Source organism: Pelmatolapia mariae, linkage group LG6, assembly GCF_036321145.2.
Source record: "Pelmatolapia mariae isolate MD_Pm_ZW linkage group LG6, Pm_UMD_F_2, whole genome shotgun sequence".
Lineage (NCBI taxonomy): Eukaryota > Metazoa > Chordata > Actinopteri > Cichliformes > Cichlidae > Pelmatolapia > Pelmatolapia mariae.
In genome coordinates this window covers 13,254,504-13,277,976 of record NC_086232.1, presented here as the reverse complement: position 1 = coordinate 13,277,976, position 23,473 = coordinate 13,254,504, and the positions used below count along the sequence as shown (strand labels likewise).

At 41.3% G+C, this 23,473-nt stretch overlaps 1 protein-coding gene across 2 annotated transcripts; it reads left to right on the top strand.

The window, feature by feature from the left end:
- Window positions 1–5,164: 5,164 nt before the first annotated feature.
- micall2b (mical-like 2b) lies at window positions 5,165–19,762 on the top strand. 2 transcript variants are annotated; one of them, XM_063475834.1, is made up of 16 exons: window positions 5,165–5,496; window positions 6,591–6,639; window positions 9,989–10,130; window positions 10,212–10,399; window positions 10,671–10,795; window positions 11,647–12,342; window positions 12,459–12,667; window positions 13,259–13,322; window positions 13,822–13,943; window positions 14,086–14,144; window positions 14,237–14,360; window positions 14,484–14,586; window positions 16,240–16,313; window positions 16,410–16,524; window positions 17,029–17,075; window positions 18,615–19,762. In XM_063475834.1, the coding sequence occupies exons 1-16, from the start codon at window positions 5,354–5,356 to the stop codon at window positions 18,698–18,700; spliced, it is 2,346 nt and encodes a 781-aa protein (XP_063331904.1). In that variant the 5' UTR covers window positions 5,165–5,353; the 3' UTR covers window positions 18,701–19,762. The 2 variants fall into 2 exon arrangements, with proteins under 2 accessions (XP_063331904.1, XP_063331903.1); XM_063475833.1 differs by having other exon boundaries at window positions 13,256–13,322.
- The last annotated feature ends 3,711 nt before the right edge of the window (window positions 19,763–23,473 follow it).

Here is a 23,473-nt window from a genome sequence, read left to right as displayed (position 1 = left end):
CTCTTTTTTTTTTTTACTGCACTTGCATTTGTTTCCATACTTCTGTTCACTCTACAATGCTGGCTATTATGTGAAGTCTTGATTTTTGACCTGACTCTAAAGATTGTACAGGTTTCTGTGCAGTTAATTTTCAGCAATGAAAAAATCAGAAAAAAAGAGGAAAGAAAGTCATACATGGACGAGCCTCTGTGCTGTTTAGTATGTCAAAAATGTTGCATGTTAATGCTTCACTCACCTGACTTTCCTGAAAAGGAAAGTAGATAAAATTAGTAAATTTTGGCTGATGGTAGACGTGCATTGAGCTAAATCTGACCTGGTGGTGCTATAAAGGCACCGTGTTTTACACACAGACACATTAAAGTTGGATATGTAGTATGGTAGGTCTGAAAAGTGAAGCCTTAAACTTGCATTCTTTTGGTTTGCCAGCATATGGTTGCAAAAATTCTTTGGGTTGCACTGAGGTTTTGCAAAAACATGGCATTTTGTGGTGGTATGGATCAAGCCAGTACAGCCTCAGACTCACCGGTCTAGAGACTGGTCTGCAACTATTTGGCAACCACTGTTTGTGAGGGAAAATGAGTATTCCCTGACTGTTTGCTGGAGGTTGATGGCAGTCACTAGAGAAATGACTGATAAACTTCCAGTTACACAGGTCTACAGACCAGTAATGGATCACCCCCTGACAACTACCTGTTGATAAGAAAAATGTGTTCGCTAAATAGTTAGCATAAATTTCCCTATTTTTGCTGTCGGTTGAAGTGTGTATGGAAGTGACAAACACTACAACTACTCCATGAGTTGTAGTGTAAAATACTACGCACAACAGAAATGGGCACCTTTTGGCTTTACAGTAAAATTTCAACTATTTGAAAGATCCCTGCTGTAGCCCTGAGGTGCAGCTTTTACTTTGAAGGTTAACATTCTACATTTCTGTCTTGCTCCGAAACTTTTCAAGATTTACCTCTGCTCGGCTAGTAGTTAACAAGTCTTTGCAGACAAACATGGAAACTGCAGTCAGCCGTGTCAGTCAGCTTGCAGCCAAAGCTATCGCAGTGAGGTTTTTGGTGCAGCACCTCCTTTACAACTGGTTTCACACAGCCAGAGCCAGCAAATTGCCAACCTTTCCAATCTTGGAAAATACGCTTTTCCCAAGGAACCAGTGGTTTGGTATCATGTCCAACATGGCTAACAATGCTTGTAGTCTTCAGGAGAAGTTTAAGGGAAAAGGGAATTTGTCCATGGTAAACACTTTCCATGGGCTCAGTCACTAGTTTCGCTTGTGGATGCATTCATGGTATCGCGTGAGAATCCCTCTGATGCACTGCAAGATATTTCAATCAAAACCAGGAATGTGAATCTTGTGCTGGCAGCAGATAAAAGTTTATTCTCCAAAATATCACCTGGCATCAAAAACGTTAGGGCTGCTCCAGGTATTCTGCAGGTTGTTGTTGTTACTCAGGGGCTGTCAGTTTATTTTGGTAAGACTTTGAAATCTGGTCTCGCTCAAAGATGTGTTGAAAACTGCTCGGTGACAGTTAGCCCAACATCAAGCCAAGTATTTACTTCATTATCAGATTTTGTCTCCTTACTTTTGCTTTCTGTTTGCCCTCTGCTATGTGATTCATGCTCACATTGTATCACATCATCTGCTCTCTGCAGAAGCCAACTTTGGCCTGAACGTCCAGTAAATTCCACCTATCAAGCTGAAAGATTTCCTTGATGGTCTGAAGCTTGGATTCATTATTCGTGATCTGAATGGCATCCATTTAACTGTTCCTGTGAAAAACTTGTATGCTGCAGGCAAGCAGCATCTAACTGTGAAATTCAGGAGAAAAAAAACCTATTTGATCTCAAACAGAGAGAGGAAAAAGATGATTCAACACACATGGAGTACATACAGCTGACTCAAAATTCCCAGAAAATCCTCTTCATGGGAAATAGTAAGCCAAAATAGGGGTGGCTGTAGCTCAGGAGGTAGAGCAGGTCATGTGCTGATTGGAAGGTTGGTGGTTTGATCCCCGGCTCCCCCAGTCTGCATACCAAATATCCTCAGGCAAGATGCTAACTTCCCAAGTTGCTCTCTGATGCATCCAGCACTGACAACCATAGAAAACAATGCTTATGTGAATTGGTGAATGTGGCATGTTGTGCTTTGAGTTCTCCAGGAGAGTGGAAAGACGCTATATAAGAATCAGTCCATTTACCAATTAACCAAAGCAGTAGTCAAGAAAATGAAAGTTTAGTTCAGCAGAATTTGTAAGTGTAAGAATATAACCCTTTTTTAAATGCTAAGTTATGCCAATGAATGTCTGAGACATGTTCAGGGGTGCATTATGCTTTACAACTAAAAACCACAGTTTCACTATCTTTTTCTGGTTGGAGGGTGAAAGCTGGACATGTCATTTCCAAGAGATGTGCTTCTACATCACTGCTAGAGGGTGGAAAAAAACCCACACTCACAGCTTAGAGTCATCAAAGTAAGACGTTAATCATTACCTTTTTTTTCCTTTTTTTTTTACCTCTATTTTTGGTCTCCACCAGTTGTTCAAGACAAAAACCAGCTGGTAAAAGCTCCTCTGCCACTGAAAATAATGCTCATATAAAAACGGTGACCTGAATCATGAACGAAACATAATGAACCAAATCAGAGAGAGCTCAGAGGAACTACCTTGTTCAGCAATAACTCTGTTTAAGAGTTAAGGTTCAGATGTGACTGTATACAGCAACGCCTATAAGAATCTGAACACCAGCGATTGGAAAATGAGACAGAGGTGAGATTTTTTTAAAATCTTGTGCACACAAGTTAGGAGGTCTGCATCTGTAGATTGAACAAACTCAGATTTTAAGGGTTTCTTAAAATGCTCCAAATACAGAAAAAATCAAGGTTATTTTACTCTGCTTGAAAATCTCAGTGACAGTTTAATTTGTGGTGTCTAACCAGCTACTTACTCTGGATGTCATTACTTTGTGCCCCAGTAACATTGCAGGGAACCTGGCAGTGATTTGGAGTAAACATGCTCATTAAAGAAGTGTGTAGGTGTGCCTTCTTTCATCTCCAACATTGCTAAAATTAGAAACATCCTGTCTCAGAGTGATGCTGAAAATCTAGTTCATGCATTTTGTTACTTCTAGGCCAGAAGTAACAAATGCATGCAAAAACTCCTTGGATTCATGAGACAGACACCCTGTCTATTATTAAAATTAGTCTTGAAAGTTCTATTTTCGCATGTAGAGCTGGATCAGCTGATCCTGAGCCATCCCTTAGTTATGCTGCTGGGGGACTTCCCACGATGGACTCAGCATTTCTTGGCCACACCCACATTTTCACACCTCACGAAGCTACATGCCATTACTGCATGCCATGCACTTTATTTTAGACTCTGCTTTGGTTTTTTTGTTCTCTTCTCTGCCCCCTCCCTGAGCCTGGTTCTGCTGGAGGTTTCTTCCTGTTAAAAGGGAGTTTTTCCTTCCCACTCTCAACTATTGTGAACTGATGCAATGAAAAAAAGAATTGAAATCCAGATCAAATTTGGGTATAACAAAACAGAGACGGTGGGAGACTGTTCTTTTAAAACTCTCTCTCTCTCTCTCTCTCTCTCTCTCTCTCTCTCTCACACACACACACACAATATAGGAAATCATATCAGCAGAAAAAAGATAATCATATTTGCCTTGGATGCATAGGCCAGAGAAGACACAAAGGAGCTCCTGACCTCAGGAAGTCACAGACTTGTCTACTCTGAGTGCTGTGCCCAAGCCAAGATACACAAGAGGATTGTACCAGGAAGGGCCTTCAGTGTAAAATCTATGCCAAATCCAAACATGTGGATCCATCCATCCACAGTGGTGACTCTTTGGACAGCAGTGGAAAGTACCTTTAATACCAGCAGATACAGGTTATACTGTTTTTTTTTTTTAACAGAAACTTGTATCTTATGATCAGGTAGTGCTGCCTCTATCATTTTTTCTCTGCATCTAATTTAACTGAATTCTTTTAAGAAGCCTGGCAGAAAGGTGGGTGAAAAAGGATCCTTGCACGTTTGAATGAGTAAACCCGGCCCTCTGTTCTTTTGTCTTACCCTGCTGGATTTTGCAGGTGTCAGGTAACTCAGTGAAGAGACTACACCCCTCTCCTTCAACACTCCCAGCAGACAGAACAGGACCGGGCAAGCTGACTTACACAAGAATAAGCCACACCTAGCTTTCACTCTTTATCCCCTTATAACTAAAATAGCTCATTACAGACATTAGGTACATACTGGGGCATGTGTTCCTGTTGTTAGGTGGGATGTGGGTACTTATAGATTTTTGTTTGTTAAGCTCAGGATGGAAATCCTTCGAATAGCTGCAAATCCCCAGTATTGTTTCTGGGTATCTGTGGGAGTCTAAGGACCTGAGGTCACGTTTATATTACATACTTAACACATGCAAAATTACACATGATGGTTTTCTCTTTGTGGTTTCTACGTCTTCTCTGGAACAGCACTTAGGGAAGTAAGTAGAGGGCTACTTTTCTCTTTGTATAAATTTGGATTTATGACTTGGCTTTATAGCAGACAGGCAAACACAGACAGATGCAATAGATGTGGGTGGATTAAACTAAATGTTGATATCGGATTGATACTTTACGGTCAGTATGTAGCCTACTGAATTGCAATAAAATAATGTTTTTAAACTGACAAAATATACCTAAAATATGCACTATGAAAAATGTCTGAATATAATAACCTTTTATTGTTGACTGTCACATCTGTTTTATTCATAGCCTACAACACATTTACAATACAGAACCCGACCAAGTGCTTTAAAATTTACATTCCAGCTCTCCAAAAAAACCAAATTTCAATATATATAAAAGCTGAAAGGTGTGTTTTGTTGTGTTAACTAATTATTGTGGAAAATAAAAATCCCAGTGGTCATTAAAATGTATTCAAAATTTGCAAATTGATCTCATCTCATCATTTGTAGGTTACAATTATCGGTATTGGTATCGGTACACTGGCCCTGTATTTGCTTGGTATCGGATCCCAGAATCTGCGGTGTCACTCGGCAGATGAACACAAAGAGTTAAAAGACAAACTCCACCCACGCCATCGCGTCATCGTCGACCTCTCGCAGGTGTCACGTCCAGGTTCTTTCCACTTAACTCAGAGTCAGTGAGGTGATTCACACAAACGCTAAAAGACTTGCCTTCCCAGTGTCCCGGATAAGGCGTCAGTCTGGGCTTCTGTGGAAAGTTTCTAAAGTTTTACTTGTTGGACGCTGAGGAGCGAAGAAAGGAGGGAGCTCTGTGAGCGCTTCCAGAGGCACTGCTGCGCTCTTCACACGGATCAGTCCGGCTCCGAGCTCCGGGATGGCGGCCGTGAAGGCTCTGCAGCAGTGGTGCCGGATCCAGTGTGAGGGCTACCGGGATGTCTCCATCACCAACATGACCACGTCCTTCAGGGACGGACTGGCTTTCTGCGCCCTCATCCACAAACACAGACCCGATCTCATGTAAGTACACCTGAAACAGGACCGGAGAACGAAAGCAGGAAATAAGTGAAACTTATTGGCTGCACTCCTGACTTGTCAGTTGACAACACAAAACTATTTTCATGGAAGATTGAAGTCAGTGGTTTTGCTTTCGAGTTTAATGGCAGAGTTTCGCTTTTTTCTTCTTTTCTTTGTGTTATTTTGTCAGAGACAAATCTGAACATTTACTGATCTGTAGGAAGCAGGAGACGAAGCTCAGCTGTGACCCAAAGAGCGTTGCAGAGACGGTCACTTATGGTTTTATGGGGGGGATTTCAAGATAGCACTATTGCATATCTGCACTCGATTTCAATGCTCAGCATGTCTGCGTAATGGAATTGGGCATTTTACAAATCCCTGTGACTGCTGCTGGCCACATGTGTCGTGTCCAAGTTTTTGATGATCCGTCCTCAGAAACGGTCCCATTTTAAACTATGTGTCCTTGATAACTTCAATTCGAGCCACAACAGAAACTAAGTTTTGTAATGTCATCATCACAATTGGACAATGAGCTACATTATTATGTCTACGTTTAGAGTTAGTTGTACTTTTCCAGTACCTACTATAAAAATCTGAAGACTTGCACTCTTCACTGCGGAAGATTTGCAAGATTGATGCCCAAGCCTCTAAGCAGTATTTTCTCACCATCTTTAACTGTCTTCTGGCCAGTCACTCTCGCAGAGATGCCTGCTTTTGTTTCAGCAAGACCATTTGACAGAAAAGACACAGCTGCTGTAATCGCCTCATTCCAGTATTTATGGCGAGCCAGAGCAGAGCGAAGGCGCTTGCCATGTTTACATGAGCCGCAGCAGTAAACAGTGGCTGAAGGCTCAGTTTCAGCGTGCTCAGTCGTGACAGTGTGATTAATGCAGGCTGAACCTCATGTTAGTTTCAGATCTGCAGCGTGGGATCAGTGAGGCAGGTGTCACGCTGCTGTTGTGATGTATGCAGAAGTGAGTCAGCAATGCATGACTGCATAACACATGTTAGTCTGCGCTGCTTGTAAACTGAAGATGGCAGGAGGGAAGTTGATTTATGTGTTTTGTAACTTCTGGTTTTTTCCTTCTCTGTTGCAGCAAATTTGATTCGCTGAAGAAGGACGATGTCTATGAGAACAACAAGCTGGTAAGACAAGTTTCCATTCTGGATGCTCACACTTACTTTTCTTTTTTTACAAACCGATTTCCTGAATCCAACAAAGGCTCCCTTAATCCTCCCCTTTTTTTTATTTTGTTCTTATATATGACAATGCCAGCTTAAGACTGAAGTATGTCAGCAGCTATTTGATGGATTGAAATGAACTTTAATATAAACATTCCTGTTTTGGAAATAATGAATCCCTCAGCCGTGGCTACTTTGTAACTGACCACACAAGCTTGCATTGTCCTCAGTTTCTCAATCAGACCCAGCCCTCATTCGTCACATCTAGTTTTATAAAAACCCAAGATGGTGAAGGCCAAAATATCCCCACCAACTGGTGACTGCATGCACTGTTTATACAGAGTCTATGGTTCTGCATTGCCATCCTATAGACTCTTAGTATTGTTAGCAAAAATTATAGAGTTTGTTGATTTATTTAAATAATTAAAGTAAAGCTGATGGACAAAAATCACCACCCTAGTTATCATTTATGATGCGAGTTAATAAATCAGTCTGTTTATTGAAAACCAGTTCGCTCTGAATGTAACCTGTTCCAGTCCCAGCCCAGAAAACTATAAATACATCCTCAGTTACAGGAGCAGGACGCAGAAGGGCTATTTTTCAACCACTGTCAAGTCACTAAATAAATCATGACTTGTTCATTTATTTACTTTTGCTTTTATTCCATTGCCAGACAGATTGCCTTTGCACATATCTAAAATATGGTGATGCCATGTGACAATAAATCTGAATCTAAATCTCAATCATAGACTGTATATAAAAGATGACATCATCCAAGGCAGCCATGTCATCATCTAAAAAAATAATCCTTAGCTGTTGGCTAAGGATTGCAAGCTGCATCCACAAACTGTAAATAAAAGATGGACCCAGCCACTTTGGCTAATGGGTTTAAGCTAGTTTTTGCTGAAGCTGTTTTCGTGGTGTGTGGTGCTGTTTGCTCACCTAATGTTAACTTGTACATCCCATTTATGAGTGAATTCAGTCAACGTAACTATTGATTTCTTTTTTACCTGCGTGTTAGTTTTCCAAATACTTTCAGTGACATCTGCTGATCCTTATCAGTGGATGGGGTTTTTGTCAAATATCAGGTGGTGATGATGGTGAAAACAAACAGAATACCAATGGTGGCTGGTAATTAGTCCTCTTGTTTGTTGTGAAACAAAATAAAAATAACTCGGCCATCGGTGTCATTAGAAAGCACAGGTATATTTGTTATTTAGGAAGGATAGCATGACTCTCTCTTTTGTGAGAATGTTCTGGCCAAGACAGACAGCAGTTGCACACAGCAGAAAACCAAAACAAAACCAGTCTCTGTGGGATGAAGAGTAAAATATAAAAACAGATAGAATTTATAACCTCAAACATCAGTGGAAATTGTCTCGGGCCAAAAAACAGGGACCAGCGCCATCAGACTTAGTTGATTTTCATACTTCCTCCCTCCAGGAGGAGGAAGCTGCAAATATGAGCGTTCTTTGTCCAAATTCCGTGTGAACATTCAGGAAAGACTGAATGAATAACACTTGGGAATGTAGACAATAACATCCCACACTTCTTCTTCTTTTTTTTTTTTTGATTAATGTAGGTCAGTAAGAACAAGTAGAGCAAAGCGAGAATAGCTTTTATAATGACACTGATAAGCTAGACCATCTGACCTGAGTATACAACCTCGAATCTTGGGGGAAAGGTTTAAGGTTTGTAATCGGTCTCAGTGTTTTATGATCCAGCATACATGCAGTATACAGCATACCAAAGCACTGTGATGATGCGTGCATATAAATAACATCCAGCGCTGGTGTAAAAGTTGACACAGCCAGTGTCTTTCTGAGCTCAAAAGACAGATCAGGCTGGACTCTGAGGTAAAAACCCAGTTTCATTTTCAGTTCTTTCACCAGTTGCTGAACTGATGACTCTCCTCTATAACAGGAGTCATGAGTTAACTCCACTTCATAGCCCTGGACTTTAACTCTTTTCCCCTGTGACGCCTGCTAGGGAAAACCCTTGTCTCTCTTTTTTGTCATATTTCAGGCCATGTCCAGAACAAAGGTTTGCATCAGAAGTTAGTGATCGGCTCACTAGGACTACCCTTGTAAAACCCTGGTACCTATTGCAATGGTCTTCAAACCACAGCTTTATTGACGGTATCAAAGCTCGACATTAAGGTTGCAGGGGGGGGGGTCAAATGTCGTTTTTATGGGAGAAAGAGTTAATGATACATGAAAATTTCAGTGTTGCTATCTGATATTGAAGAACATCATCATATTTATATAACCAGCGAGAAAGCAGGTAATCGTGGGGTAAATGAACCGTGACCACAGGAGCCACACCTGTGCCCCTGATAGTGTTCGAGATTTACAGCTGAGTGTGCTGCTCCACTACACAGATGCAGCTCAGTACTCCCAAGAAAACAGACTTCAAGTTAGTCAGCTTGAGTTTAAGACTAAACTTCGGTTTACATCAGCACCATGGGATCTTGGGTAATTGTGGAAATAACGTTCAGCATGGGCGAGCAGAGTGGCAAAAAGCAGACTGCTTCAATGCGGGCACTTTGCTTTGCATTCTTCACTTTCTTTTTCTTCACAGATTCTTCATTGTTAGACTGAACTCGGGGCGTGCCAAGAGCTTGACATGTCCAAACGCCTGCTTTTTGGGCCAGCAGAGAATAAATCTGAAGTACAGGAACTGTTTGACACTGCTCTGGGTTTTAGCTCAAAGCTGAAACAACATGTTTGGGCAATCAAATAAGAAAACACTGTAAGAGATTAATAGGGCACAGCAAAGTAAACAGCGTCTGAGTGGCTCTCTTCATTATCTGATTACCGATTAAACAACGACGCTGGTGCTCGTTGGCCTGCTGCTGCTTGTTTCTTCCATGGAATTGCTGGATGTTAGTGTAGTGTGCAAATTCTTGATTTATTTCTCACTACTGACTCACATAAAGGATAGAGGGAATAGAATTCAACAAAATTTGGGTTGGTGATTTGTATTTGACGTAGATGGGGACAGTAGAACAATGACAATGGTTTGTTCACACTATGCAAACATCTCTTCCTCTTTCAAATTAAACTTGTGTTGTCTGCAAACCTCAGAGAATGCATGCATTTTTGAAACAAATGCCCACCTTTATCTTCTTTTGCTTTTCTTTGGGACATCTAAAGAACAGAATCATGTTTGGTGTCCTTAAACATCTAGAAAGTCTTTCATAAAGATCACACAATGTAAGCTTTTATGATTTATAAGTGCATTGCATTCATCTAGATTTAAGACCCAAAGTCTTGTTTCTTTTCTCACTGGATAAAACTGGTTTTATCTGCAGGCGTTCAGTGTTGCAGAAGAACAACTGGGAATTCCAGCGCTGCTGGATGCAGAAGACATGGTGGCACTTAAGATTCCTGACCGCCTCAGCATCCTGACTTATGTCTCCCAATACTACAACTACTTCCACGGACGCTCCCCGAGTGAGTATTTAATAAAGTCTTACTGTATCCCTCTCTGTCCATCTGCACACATCTCATCTGTTCATCTGTCTTTGCATACAGTCGGTGGAATGGCGGGAATAAAGCGTCCAGCCGACAGCCCCAGCGATGAGCCGTCAGGGAAGAAGAACCAGGCGGTGACGTCTAAGGTGTTTCCCTCTTCTAAGCCTGCCAGAGAGAACAGCCCTCCCCCATCCTCCAACATCACAAAGCCACTTCCTTCCCCAAATCAAAACAAAACTTCAACACAGGTAAACTTGAATAGTTACTATTACATTTCTAAATTGGGGCGGAAGTCTAAAAGTAATTCATTTACGAAATACTGACCAAGGTTGTGTACGTTCATCCACGTCAACGATGACCAAATACTACACAGACAGGTCACTTGGTCTGTGTCAGCAGATGATTACCATGACATCAATGTAGTTACTTAAAAAAAGGCCCACATTGCGTGATATCAGTTAGTTGTAACGACTTAAGTCCCCTCTTGCCCACACTCTTTTCTCTCTTTCTTTCTTCTAGGAGGTCGTGGTTGGAAAATCTCAGGCAGGCACCCTGAGTAGCACATGTGCATCCTGTAATAAGCATGTTCACCTGGTGCAGCGACATCTAGTGGATGGGAAGCTTTATCACAGGAACTGTGCAAAGTAAGCTGATAGGAATGCTAATGTTGGTGCCATTTAGGTCCATTACGTTTATTCCAAGTCTGCAATTAGAACAGGGAAAGACTGATTTGTGTAAGAATGGTAGAGAATTATTACACTTATTTTAGTTTTTCTTATTAATTATTGTATTTGTAATGCCTCTATATAACTCAGTTTTTATTTCTTAATCGCTTGTATTAAGAAAAATGGTTAAAACAACTAAAAAATATTCTAGTTTTCCTTTCTCATACATTTCAACTAGTTTAATAATTGAAAAACAAATTTAAATATTTCAGATGTCTCTTAATCAGATAAAGCCATGGATTTATTTTTAGCTATTGACTGCTGGCTCTGCCGCTACCTTGCTAAACTTAGCTAGTTTCTTCTTAGCAAAGACTATTTTACTTTTGTCATTAAATAAAAAGCTTAAATTGTTTCAATGTTTGTTCATTTCTTGATATATTATTGGTTTTTTTTTGTTTTTTTTACATAGGACCTTAATTTGTCCTGCTTTTTCTATGAAGAGGAAAAGAAAGATGAGTAGCTTTAGCTAACTAGCCAGAACACTGTTACCACTAAATGTAGATTTTTTTTTTTTTTAAATGCAAAGGTTACACATTTCTATGAATTCAGAATGCTCATTTATTAACATAAAATGTTTATAAAAGCAAATTGAGCTTAATTTCCGTTTTGAACCAATACATTCTTCCTGTAGCTTGGTTTTGCAGGTTAGCATCATTATAAACGAGGTGTACTTAGGCTAAAATGGCACCAACCGCAGGTTTATGTTCCTAGTTTGTGACCATGTTCCCTGTTGTAACCTGTGTGTGTGTGTTGTACTTTCTCTCCCACAGGTTGCTGTCATCTGCAAACACAAGCACCCCTCTTCAAGATTTGACCACAAACTCCTATGTTTCCAAATTCACTCCTCTTAAAGACTCGAGTAAAAACAGTACACCTGCTCCTACTCACACATCCTCCAGTCTGAGTCCTTCATGGGTGTCGGAGAAACCCACCAGTCCCAAGTCCATTTCTGCGTCCCCAGCCCCCTGGGCTGCATCATCTAACTCTTCGGCCAGACCCGCAGTTTCACGTGACACCACTACCACTGTGACCCCATCTATCAACACCAGGCCAGCTGAAACTCCTCGGCCCTCGGCAACCGCTGCCAAGACACTCCAGTCCAAGCTCAAGTTCTTCCAGGAAGATAACACAGCAAAGGTGGAGGAGAAAAAGACTTCAACCTTCAATGTGGACATAAACAAAGGCCAGAGTGTTGGTGGTAAGGCACAACAGGCCACGGCAGGGAAAGCTGTTACTGTGGTCGTAAATGTCGGTGGTACTGGAAAAAAAGAGGTAAATGAAAGTTTGGACAAAGGTGGGAATACAGCTAAAACAACTGGCACTGGCTGGAAGGTGAAACAGGAAGACGAGAGTAATAAGTCAAAAGCATCAGCAGCAGCCTTCATCTCCAAAAAACTGTCTGAGGAAAACAACAATAACAACAAAAAGCCATCGTGGGCGACTACAGTACTAAATAAAACTGAGAAGTAAGTAATCTAACCTGAGACTCACAGAAACATGTGATTACACTTTGTATCCTGCTCTGCCCTGACCTCTGCTGGTGAAGAGAGGCATTTAAGTTGCATTCTTCACCTCTATTCAGATCTCAACCTAAAGTTGAGACGCCAAAGAAGGAGAAAGAGGGAGCCAGAGGGAAGGTGAAGCTGAAAGTGAACCCATCGATCCTGTCTGACCTGCAGTTTGAAGACACCACGAACTCTTCTGAGAGCCCGAGCGGTCAGAGCGGGCTCAAAGCCAAGACTGCAGACAGGGCACCCTCGCAGACGGGCAGTACATTACCCAATACATCAGGTTAAACTTATACACTTTACAAGCATAGAGCTGATACACAAGGTCTCACACACACTTTTGACACACATTTGACCTCTGACCTCACTTTTACATTTCACATCTGCCTTTCTTCCAAGTTGACCCCGAAATGTGTTCTGTCTTTAAAGAAAGTATTGTCGAGAGAAAGAGAAGAAGCTGCTTAGTTAGAAATATACTATAGTATAATTTTATATACAATAATCTCAAGTTATTTACAAATCAATACATATTATCCATCACCTACTCCTACATCATGTTTGTGTATAAAACATGATTTCCTTATATATAAATGCTGCCCAGAGAGTGAGCTGCCTTGGTGGAGTTTTGTACTCCCACAGTGCTTCTTATTAATTATTTTATTAATACTGTGTCTCTAATCTGCTGCTTATATGCTTATTTGGGAGGTACTTTGGGTGTAATATCATCCTTGGCTTTTGTGCATTTGCTGTCATTGTTGTAAAAATGCCATTTAACAAATAGCATTTACAACAAAACAACAGAACTAGGAACTGACATTGACTGAGGGAACTGAACTGGTTTCAATTGATTATTTTTTTTTCTTTCCCTCAGCAGTGAAGGAGACTGAGACTCCTGCAGACTGGAGGTCGAAGCTCAAGCCCGTCTCCAAAGACACAAAGTAAGACTTGTTTGATTGATTTAATTGGTTCTTACTTCTTATGCTTCTCGTTGAGTCCTTTCCCTTATTGACTCGTGCTCCTGATAACAGCAGGGAGTGTATGTACGTGGGTGGCCTCTCAGCATATTGACATCGTGAGGCATTAACTGTATGAGCCCCCCCCCTCCTCATGTCCTGTCCATCCATCCATTGTGTGATCCAGTCTTTCATCCGTCTCACCAAACATTCCTCCCACAGGAAGCCTGTACCTGCTGCTCCTCCAAATGTCTCGGCCATCATTTGTAGTCAGAGCTTTCAGTCTCTCCTCTTCCGCCACATGCATGCGAGCCCCAAATGGTGTCGGGACTGAGTCGAGTCCTCCGTGGTGCAGCATATGCTCAGTGCTCGGAGTTCCTTTTCTACGAATGACCTTTCCTCTCGCTCTCATGAATCAAAACTGTAGCAAGTCTACTCGTAGGTTAATCGAATCCTCTCCATTTGTCCTTCTTCCCACCCACAGGCCTGCTGGTCCTTCCACTAAACCAGGCTCTAATGAGTCTCAGAAGACCTCAGAGATTTCTGCGAGGCCTTCCTCTCAGTTTCCCAGCCCGAGTATTTCTGTCACTCCACCGACATCAAAGGGTGAGAGCGTGGTCATAACCAAACATTTACAGGAACAAGCCTTCCTAACAGTTTGCTGTGAGTCGTGCCTTTCTAATTTTTATCCGTTCTCAGCTTTGTTAGTTGATTTATTCTCTGCTTTTTATCGCCACCTTTTTTTTAGGATTACAGGAGGGTCTGAAAAGGCAAACAAAAAATGGCACCAAGTCAGAGACAAAGAAGGTAGTGGGTCTCTGAAAATAAGTTTGCCGTAGCTTTTTTTGAAATGAGCATGTCATTCATGCACTTTTCTCTGCATCTGTTTGCGTCTGTAGATGAAGCCAGACTACATTCCCAAAGAGGACATCGCGAAGGAGCTTGAGGAGATTGAACATAATTTAAACGAGCTGGAAAAGAGGGGAGTCGATCTGGAGGTGAAGCTGCGCAAATGCGAAGAAGGTGGGATGCACGCACCAGCCGTGTGTTATGTGAAGCCTTTTCAGGCAGGATGTGCTGTGAATTTAAAAGAAACCTTAATGCACGTGTCTGGGATTAACTGTGTGCTCCTGTGTTCCTTGTCAGAGGGTGACGATGACACTCTCACGGACGAGCTCATGGTTGAGTGGTTCGGTCTGATCAGGAACAAACAGTTGGCTGTGCGCCGGGAGTCTGAACTGGTCTACATGTGAGTAGACACACACACACACACACACACACACACACACACACACACACTCAGGAAGGGGGCATGCCACTATTTAGCGATTAGTGAAACAGACTTGTGGCCAGAAGGTTGACAGTGTGAATTCCCAGTGTCCTCCCTCCTCCGAGTCACTGCAGGATGTCCTGGAACTAAGCAGCTAACCCGCCTCACCCCTTCCACTGCCACCCCCACCAACCCCCGACTGTCTGCAGTGTCCAAACACAAGTGTGAAGCACGATGCTTCTGAACACAACAGCGACAATTCCACTGAAAATACTCATTTGATAAATAAATGGTAAAGACGGATATAACACTGACTTGTAGCTATAAAGCATTTCCAGACATTTTATTAGGTACACCTTGCCCGATAATGGGTTGGACCACTTAATCCACTGTATTGGATTAAGATCCTGTGACTGTGGAGGCCGTTTGAGTATAGTGAACTCGTCATGTTCAAGAAACAAGTTTTAGGTGGTTTGAATTCTGTGACATGGTGTGTTATCCTGCTGGAAGATGACACTGGTCATAAAGGGATTGACATGGTCAGTAACAATCAGTAAGATGGGCTGTGTTATTTACACAGTATTCAATTGGTACTACTTTCACCATCAGCCTTCCACCATCAGCCTGAACTGTTGAGACAAGGAAGGATGGATCCATGCTTTCATGTTGTTTACCCCAAATTCTGACCCAGAAATTGAGACTCAAACCAGGCGACATCTTCTATTGTCCAGTTTTGGTGAGCCTGAGTGAACCGTAGCCTCAGTTTCCTGATCTTAGGTCACATGATCGGCACCCAGTATGGTCTTCTGTAGCCCATCAGTGTCAAGGTTCTCTGTGTTGTGCATTCAGCGATCATCATACCTCGGTATGTAACGAGTGGTTATCTGTTGCCTTCCTAATGGCACGAAGCAGTCTGGCCCTTCTCCTCTGACCTCTTCTCCCAGAGAACTGCCGCTCACTGGATATGTACTCATTTAAATGACCTTTCTCTCTCATTCTCGTGAACTTGAACTTCAGCAGGTAGTTTTTTCCATACCTAACTTCATTCAGTTGCTATCACGTGATTGACTATTTGCATTAGCAACCAGATGAAGAGGTGTACCTAATGAATATGTACATAGTGCAGTATACCCTTATCAGCCACTTCATTAGGTACACCTATATTTTTAACAGAGTGGAAACTTATTCTTAAAGCTTTTGTGTCAATATGTCAACAGCTAAGGAAACAAGAACTGAGAATCTCAGGGGAGGAGGTGGAGGCCAAACGGAGCTGTTAGGAGTCTGAATGTCAGATTTACATTTGTCAGGTTCAGACTTACACACCTGCATGCGTAAACATGCATCTGTTGCCAAATGATCTTTTTATAAGGTGATGTTTGAGAGATTCTGACTGAGATACAGAATAGTTGTTGTTTTTTGTTGTTGTTGTTGTTGTTTTTTAAGAACTACCAAATATGGAGAGGGTGACGCAGTGTTTTTCTAAAAACGTTTAAAGTTTCAGATGTGTCAACAATAACGCGTGAGGTCTCTGTGAATGTGTTTAAGGTGGACCATCTTAACCTGCTCTCTTAAGGATGTACTCTTTAATAAAGCCATGAATTATGTGTTATCTCTATTTTCAAACATGTGTAGTGCAAGAACCCAGGAGCTGGAGGAAGAGCAGCCCACTGTTGAGCAAGAGCTCAGGAGGCTGATGGAAAAACCAGGTGAGGACTTTTAGGGATGAAACTGAGCAGAGTGCACAACAGAGGAAAAGGAAAACAGAGCGCTGATCTAAGCCTGAATTATGTTTGTGTGTGCAGAACATCTGAAAACATCCTGGGACAAGAAGAAAGAACAGCAGCTGATGGAGAAACTGGTGGCGATCGTCAACGATAGAAACGCTATCGTTGAGGGTCTGGATGAGGACAGACTCAGGTGTGTGCAGAGCAGAGTATGTTGTGTGTGTAAAAAGTTTGGATGTGATAATGTTTAACTCCAAACCGAGTTAACTGCTTAAAACTCAAAGATATTAAAAGCATCGCACGAGATGACTGACTATACTTCTTATCCTGTGTCACTTCTGTGACTGTAATCTATCAGCAAATCAACCATCTAATAAATGCTTTACAAATATAACAGTTTTAGTTGTGTATTGAGGAAAAATGTCTTTTATTTATTATTTACTTTGTCTCAAATGTAGCAAATTGGCTTAAGCTTGTTCTTCAGTACATTTTAAACGGCTTAACTAGAGAAAAAAATCAACTTGAACGTCGGCCCTCTGGCCTGTAGGAGACTGAGAGGGACACTTTTTGCCTTATTTTGACATTTTGTGGACTAAGTACGACGTAATGAAACTGATTATTTAAATTGCTCTAAGTGTAGCGTTCAGTTGCTGACTGACTTGTCTGCCTTCTGTGTGTTTTTGCTTCATCTTCTCAGGGAGGAAGAGGAGGACGAGCAGCTAAACAAGATGATGCTGGATTTCAGTGAGTGCCCGCACCACCTCCACAGCCCCCCCCCCCCCCCCCCCCCCCCTCTCCCCACTTTGTTCATTAGTTATCATAACCTCAGTGTCACTACAACTTAGTTGGCTTATAAATTATCCAATTGAGGATTTCCATCATGGACACCTCTAATTGAAGTAGATAGAATTCTGTGTGTGTGTGTGTGTGTGTGTGTGGACTCGTGGTGCATTTTTTTTAAGGGTGCGCCTGGGCAATGTTTTCATCTCGTTTGATCTACTGACTGCTAATGGAAAAAGCATCAAACAAAATGCTCCCCCCTCTCTTTTTGTCAGCAGCGTCCCTATTAGACAAATGGATAATGCAGCTGCTTAATTTGACCCTCTGATAGAGCAGCGTTGGATCCGGCTTCATTTGCAATTCATGACCGGCAAAGCAAGGCTGAAAATTGAGGAGATTTATTGAACTTCAGTGAAAGGTCATTACATTGCAGCGAGCGAACGCCGACCGTGGGCTAAAGACTAGCCATTTCAGTTTTAATGTATTCATAAAGTTAATGCCAAAGTTGCACAATTCGTTCTCACTCCGAGTGCAGTTGTGTGTCCGTTTACACACACGTGCCATGTCCCATGCGGTGGAGATGTGGAAAATCCCCTGCTTTCCACTGGATGGCAGGCGTCAGGACATCCTTAGTGGTGACTAAGTCGGACTTTTGTGTCTGGTAGCTGGCTGCAAATGTGGGGCTTTCTGAATCACGGTGCAATATTAAAGACACTTAAATGGGCTCATAAAAGGAGCTGTTTAATTATGTATACAAAATAAAGCCCACTTAATTATACAGTGACATTTTAATATTTTTATCTGTCCCCCAATACTTAGTCACTTACAAACAGCTCCTACATGCTGTTTCATCCTTTAAAATCATTTTAGCCAAACTACACTGGACTTTCAAAATAAATGCTCAGAAGGATTAAAGTTGCTTTTCGGGGATATTAAACGATTTCCTTTTTTCAAAAACACATTTATAATTCACCATCTTGTGTGTGGCGCAGTAGCCTGAATCATGACTACTACTGTGTGAACAGGATGTTTGTCGATGTTGATGATGCTCAGACTCTAAATCTCTTCAGGAATTAGTCCAGTGCAGTCGTAGTGCAGCTCTGTGCCTTTAGCCTATCAGGATATTTTACTTATATTAAGTATTGGCAACAACCCTCTTAGTTCATCCCCCATTTTGAACAAGTTGTTTTAACTCCTCTTCCTATTGAGGCAACTTTCTGCTGATTGACCGTCCCTTGCAAACAGAAGGTCTGGACAGAAAGTGGGTGGGGCTTTTGCATTTACATTGAGAGCGAATAAAGCCAGTGACACTGAAACCGAACATGATGAACACAGTTTGTCTCACAGGATTATTTGAAAACATGAAAATTCACCATCATGACAGTGTGTTCATATACAATGTAATAACTTTTTTTTTTCTTTATAAAGTAAGAATTTGAATGATCTCTCTCTCTCTCTCTCTCTCTCTCTCTCTCTCTCTCTCTCTCTCTCTCACTCACACAGACATTAAGAAGGAAAAACCAAAGAAGGAAAAGTCAAAGTCTCCGATGTCCAAACTGTTCGGCTGGGGAAACAAGAAGGAAGCGTGATACTCTGCAAAGCCCTGCTGTTGTTGCTGTTTTCTTTCCGTCTTCCTTTGATGTTTGCGCTGCTTAACGTCAGTGTGCTCAGCCTGTGATTTGCGGGATAACACGGACGCTGCGTGCGTTTGAGTGTACAGCATGTGCGAGCATGTGCGATCTGTCGTTCTCGGTGCTTGTTGAAAGATGCCCTTCCCTCTGTCAGCTGTGTCACTCAAGATCTGACGCTTCTCCTGCCTTACTCCACTGTACGCGCGCACGCACACACACACACACACACACACACACACACACACACAGCATCGAGGGGTTAATGACTCACCAGTCGTGATGTGATTGGGTTCAATGTTCCAGTTGTTAGTTTTAATCCCCTTCTAGTCTTAATCTGTCTCCTTAATGCTGACACACACACACACACACACACACTTGCTGTCTGCTTACATCTCGCTGCTTGTGCATCTCATTGAAATGTTGCTTGTATACAGTAACACTGATACAAGTAGGAGTCAAAGCCCTTCAAACCCATCGTGAAACGAGCCACATCAGCAACGTCGGGGTCGCTGTCTGAGTCTGTTTACTACATTTGGACAGTGACCGCTGTGCTTCTTTAGCTATGTCTTAATGATATGTAATGGTGTTTTCTAGATGAGTGGTTCCCAAAGGGAGGTCATGGGAGTAGGAGGTCTGAGTCAGAAAAGACACAGTCGCTACAGATAAATATGAAAGCTGTAATGAGGGCTGCTTTTATGGCTCAGTAGAGGGAAAGGATGCGTGTGGTTTGCGTCATGTGACCTGAACGTCTCATAAATACTCAGTCGTTTGCCTGTTTTTATTTGTTTTTGTTTTTATTGAGCGCATGAAATGCATGAAGTGGTCCACATTGGACCTTGATTTGTACATGTTTTAATAGTTCTGAGCCAAACTGACTGTATACTGTCTGAGTGCCATAAATTGATGTAATTCTGAAGCAACTTTTTAATTCTTTTGTGTGTTGTGACCGGATGTTGTGTATATGTTTATGTTCTCATCCTATACTATTAAAAGGAGAAACTTGCCTGGGTTTTAAATTAATTGCTGTTTTAAATATTCTTACTTTAATAAAAACATGGTAAAAATTAACAGACCGTGTTGATGTAGTTGGTGAATGCGGTGCACAGTGAAACTCAACTATTAGTGGCGGGCCAGACATGCTTATTACTATGGCTCACCTGGTTTAGCTGGAAACCTGTCCTATACTGAAGGCTGGAGCCCTTGCTGTAGGGGCCTGGGTTTGAGTCCACCTCAGACCATTTCCTGTGTGTTGTTCTGCCTCACTTTCATGTCTCCTCTCTGCAGGATCCTATTGAATAGAGGCTAAAATTACCAAAAGCAAACTAGTGGGTCTTACAGGGTCAGAGGTGTTTTTTGTTTTGTTTTTTTTTTGTTTTTTTTGGGGGGGGGGGGGGGGGGGGGGGGAGGAGTTAATTTATTTAACCAAATAATTTGACTTTATTTTTTGTAATGTACTGAATCATTTTCATTTCCAAAACTAAACAAAGCAAACTGAAGTGCAGTGACTCTGTAAAACCACCAGGAGGCAGCATGGGCCTTTTCATGTCACCCTCGCTCTCAGTATGAAATCCGTTTCCTATCAGTACAGGCACCGATTAAACAGGTTTAAAGGCACATCACAAACACGAGGTTGCAAGTTTTTCATTTGGAATAATAATAATAATAATAAAAAGCTGTCAGTTTTCTTTAGTTATCTTCATTTTTTATTTTTTTTTATTTTTAAGAATTCTTAGAAAATTGCAAAGCCAAACAAGTTAATGGAACCAGTTTCAGGTCAACGGGTCAGATATTTCTCACCTCTTTCTAAATTAACTTTTACTGCTTGAACACAACAGAAGCTGCTTAATTTCTGTTGTTCAAATCATACACATAAAAAGAAAGAAATGCAGATTTCCTGACCATGCATTTTAAGCTGTTGCGGGGTTTATTTTACTCTTTTATATCACAACAAATAAGACACATATTTCTTGCAGAGGACAAACAAAATGTCCTTTTTATTACCAAGCAGAAGCTAGCGTGAATGCGACTCTTTATGTAGCTGTAGCTATCTATGGGTTTTGGGGCCTCAGTTTAAATAATAAAAGAAATAGCCGTAACTGCCTCCACTTCAGCTACAGTATTCAGAATGTGCAGAATCCTCACAAACTTACAGCTTTCCAAAGAGGCTATTGTAGATTCAAAGTACACTGGTGAACACAATGCACAGCATTTGATTTATTTTCCATTTTTCAGATTTTAAGACACACACACACACACAAATCTTCTGGTCTCAAACTTGTTTTGTATACAAAACAAAGCTCTGAAACACAAGAACAATTTCTCTGCCACAGTTAAAATATCCATTTAAAGGAGTGAAGAGGAGAAGAAAAAATAATACAATAACAGCAGAAAAGAGCAGGGAAATTGACTTCGAGCTTTCTTGTTTTTTTTGGCTTTTTTAAAAGTCTGTTAGTGTGAAAATACAAAACTGTGTAATCTTCCTCTCTCTAAAAGCGGCATCTGTTCCTGTTGTTATGTGTGAAAATGTTTGTTGATTCCTCCCTCAAACCGTGATAAAATGTTCCATCACTACGCCGCTGTGTGTCTGAATCAATCATGTCTCTGCTTAACTTTGGAACATGTTTATCTTTCGGGATGTGTGGAGGGGAGGGGGGAAAATTTGCCTTTAAGTCGACTTGGCGAGGTTACAGCTGTAACACGGGAGACTTTGAGGTGGCTCATTTACATAACACAGTGGGCCCTCGCGTACTTATTCACGCAGACTTTTTACACAGTTTAGTGAATTTCGGCAAGGCTCGACTTTGCTCTGACATAATGTGACTGAACCATTCACGGCCCCTATCTCTTTAATCCATGTTAAAGTCACATAAAGTCGACATTAGCGTACATTCAGCCTGTTGGTACTGTTGTGTCACACTCTTTTGTACATTTTTCCTCACTTTTTTGTTAAGATTAAAGAGAAGCTGTGTTCATAATTTGACACACTGTGTACATGCCACTATTTCTCTTAAGCGCTCTGTGACTTAACTCGCTATTGCTCGTGGTGAAGATGTGATTCTGCTTTCAGCTCGACTCAACTTGTCAACATTTTCTTCTATCATGTGTGCATTGTCTTATTTAAAACCCAAGAAGCCTCAGTTTTGGGAGTTGAACTCTCTTAAGTATTATTTGACGTCACCCTCCACCTTAAAAGCATATATCTGGTGCTTTTTGCCTGATAAACTCAGATCCACTCAGATGTGGATGTTTTGCATTAGTCCAGTGACATTCTTCACTCTATTTTCTTACGTTAGCATAAGGTTGAATATTACGATTACTAAACCAATATAGGCGAATTTCATGTGACATTTGAAGACTTAGCTCCAGAGTGATATATATTAGTTGGCTGGTATTTGCATATCACAGATATATCATTAATTTGTATCTGTGTAGATTCTGTGCAGTATTAAATTCTTTTATAGAAACAATTCACAACAAGAGTCATCTCAAGGTGCTTTATATTGTAAAGTAAAGACCCTACACAAATATAAAGAAGTCATACCAGTCACATGACCCCCCCCCCCCAATGAGCAAGCGCTTGGCGGTGAAAGTGGGAAGAAAAAACTCCCTTTTAACAGAAAGAAACCTCCTGCAGAACCAGGCTCACTAAGGGCAGCTTTCCACTGTGACTGGTTTGGGAGTATGCACTGATGATTTAAATAAAACAAATGGTGTCATTACATAATTTATCCATTACAACTGCTGTGGCACCACTGTATATAAGATTTGCTGCGCCGTGTGCAGTACATGCAGCCCTAAAGGACAACCTTCAGCACTGAAAATCCAAACAAATTTGGAAGGAGCAAAAGCTACAAAAGGGAGCCAGTCTCCATTGACTCCAGTGTGAAATTGCTCACCTTTATAGCATTAAAAAGCATATCTACAACTTGGTACAAAATCGTCTTGGCCTGTGTTAACATATTGCTGACACATAACCACTAAACATGTGACGTGAAATTTTCCGCCATTTTGAATATGTGAAGGCCCAGTTACAAAAACCTGGAGACTTGTCTGCGACCATCGACTAACAACCGGATGCTAGAGGAAAATGTGTATTCCTTGACCATTAAGTGAAAATCTTGTTGCGATTACTTTGGTTGCTAGCAGGTTGCTGTGGTCACAGCAATTAGCCCTGAGCATGCCAGCTACTCCTTGAGTGGCATTGTATGAAAAGTGGAACGAAAACTGGAAACAGATTTTTTTGCCTTCAAAGTAAATGTTGCACCTTTTGAAGTGTGTTGGCTGTGCCGGTGAGGCACAACTTTTACTTTAAAGTTGAATGTTCTCCATTTCTAGTATGTGGCAGTGCTTTTTTTAGTTTTAATACCACTTTGTGGTTAATTAACAAATGTTTGCAGATACTTGCTAATTAAGTATCAATGTCTTCCATGCAAACTACACGTGACCACATCAATCTGATACTGTCCAAAGCAATCATGAGGAATTTTTTTGTTGAAGAAGACTCATTGCAACTGATTTTACCTAAAGACAGCTAGCTTGTTAACAAGCTAGTTAGCATTAGCTAACAAATTGACACTTTACATTCTTCTGCGTAAATTAACTTCTGGCTCCTAAAATGCAACATGGTGGGGGCCAAAACATTACCACTGAAGCTTTGATGTATGGAGTTTAAAACCAGTGGATAATGTCCTGGTTAATATGTCTCTTTTATAGATTACTATCTATGATAGC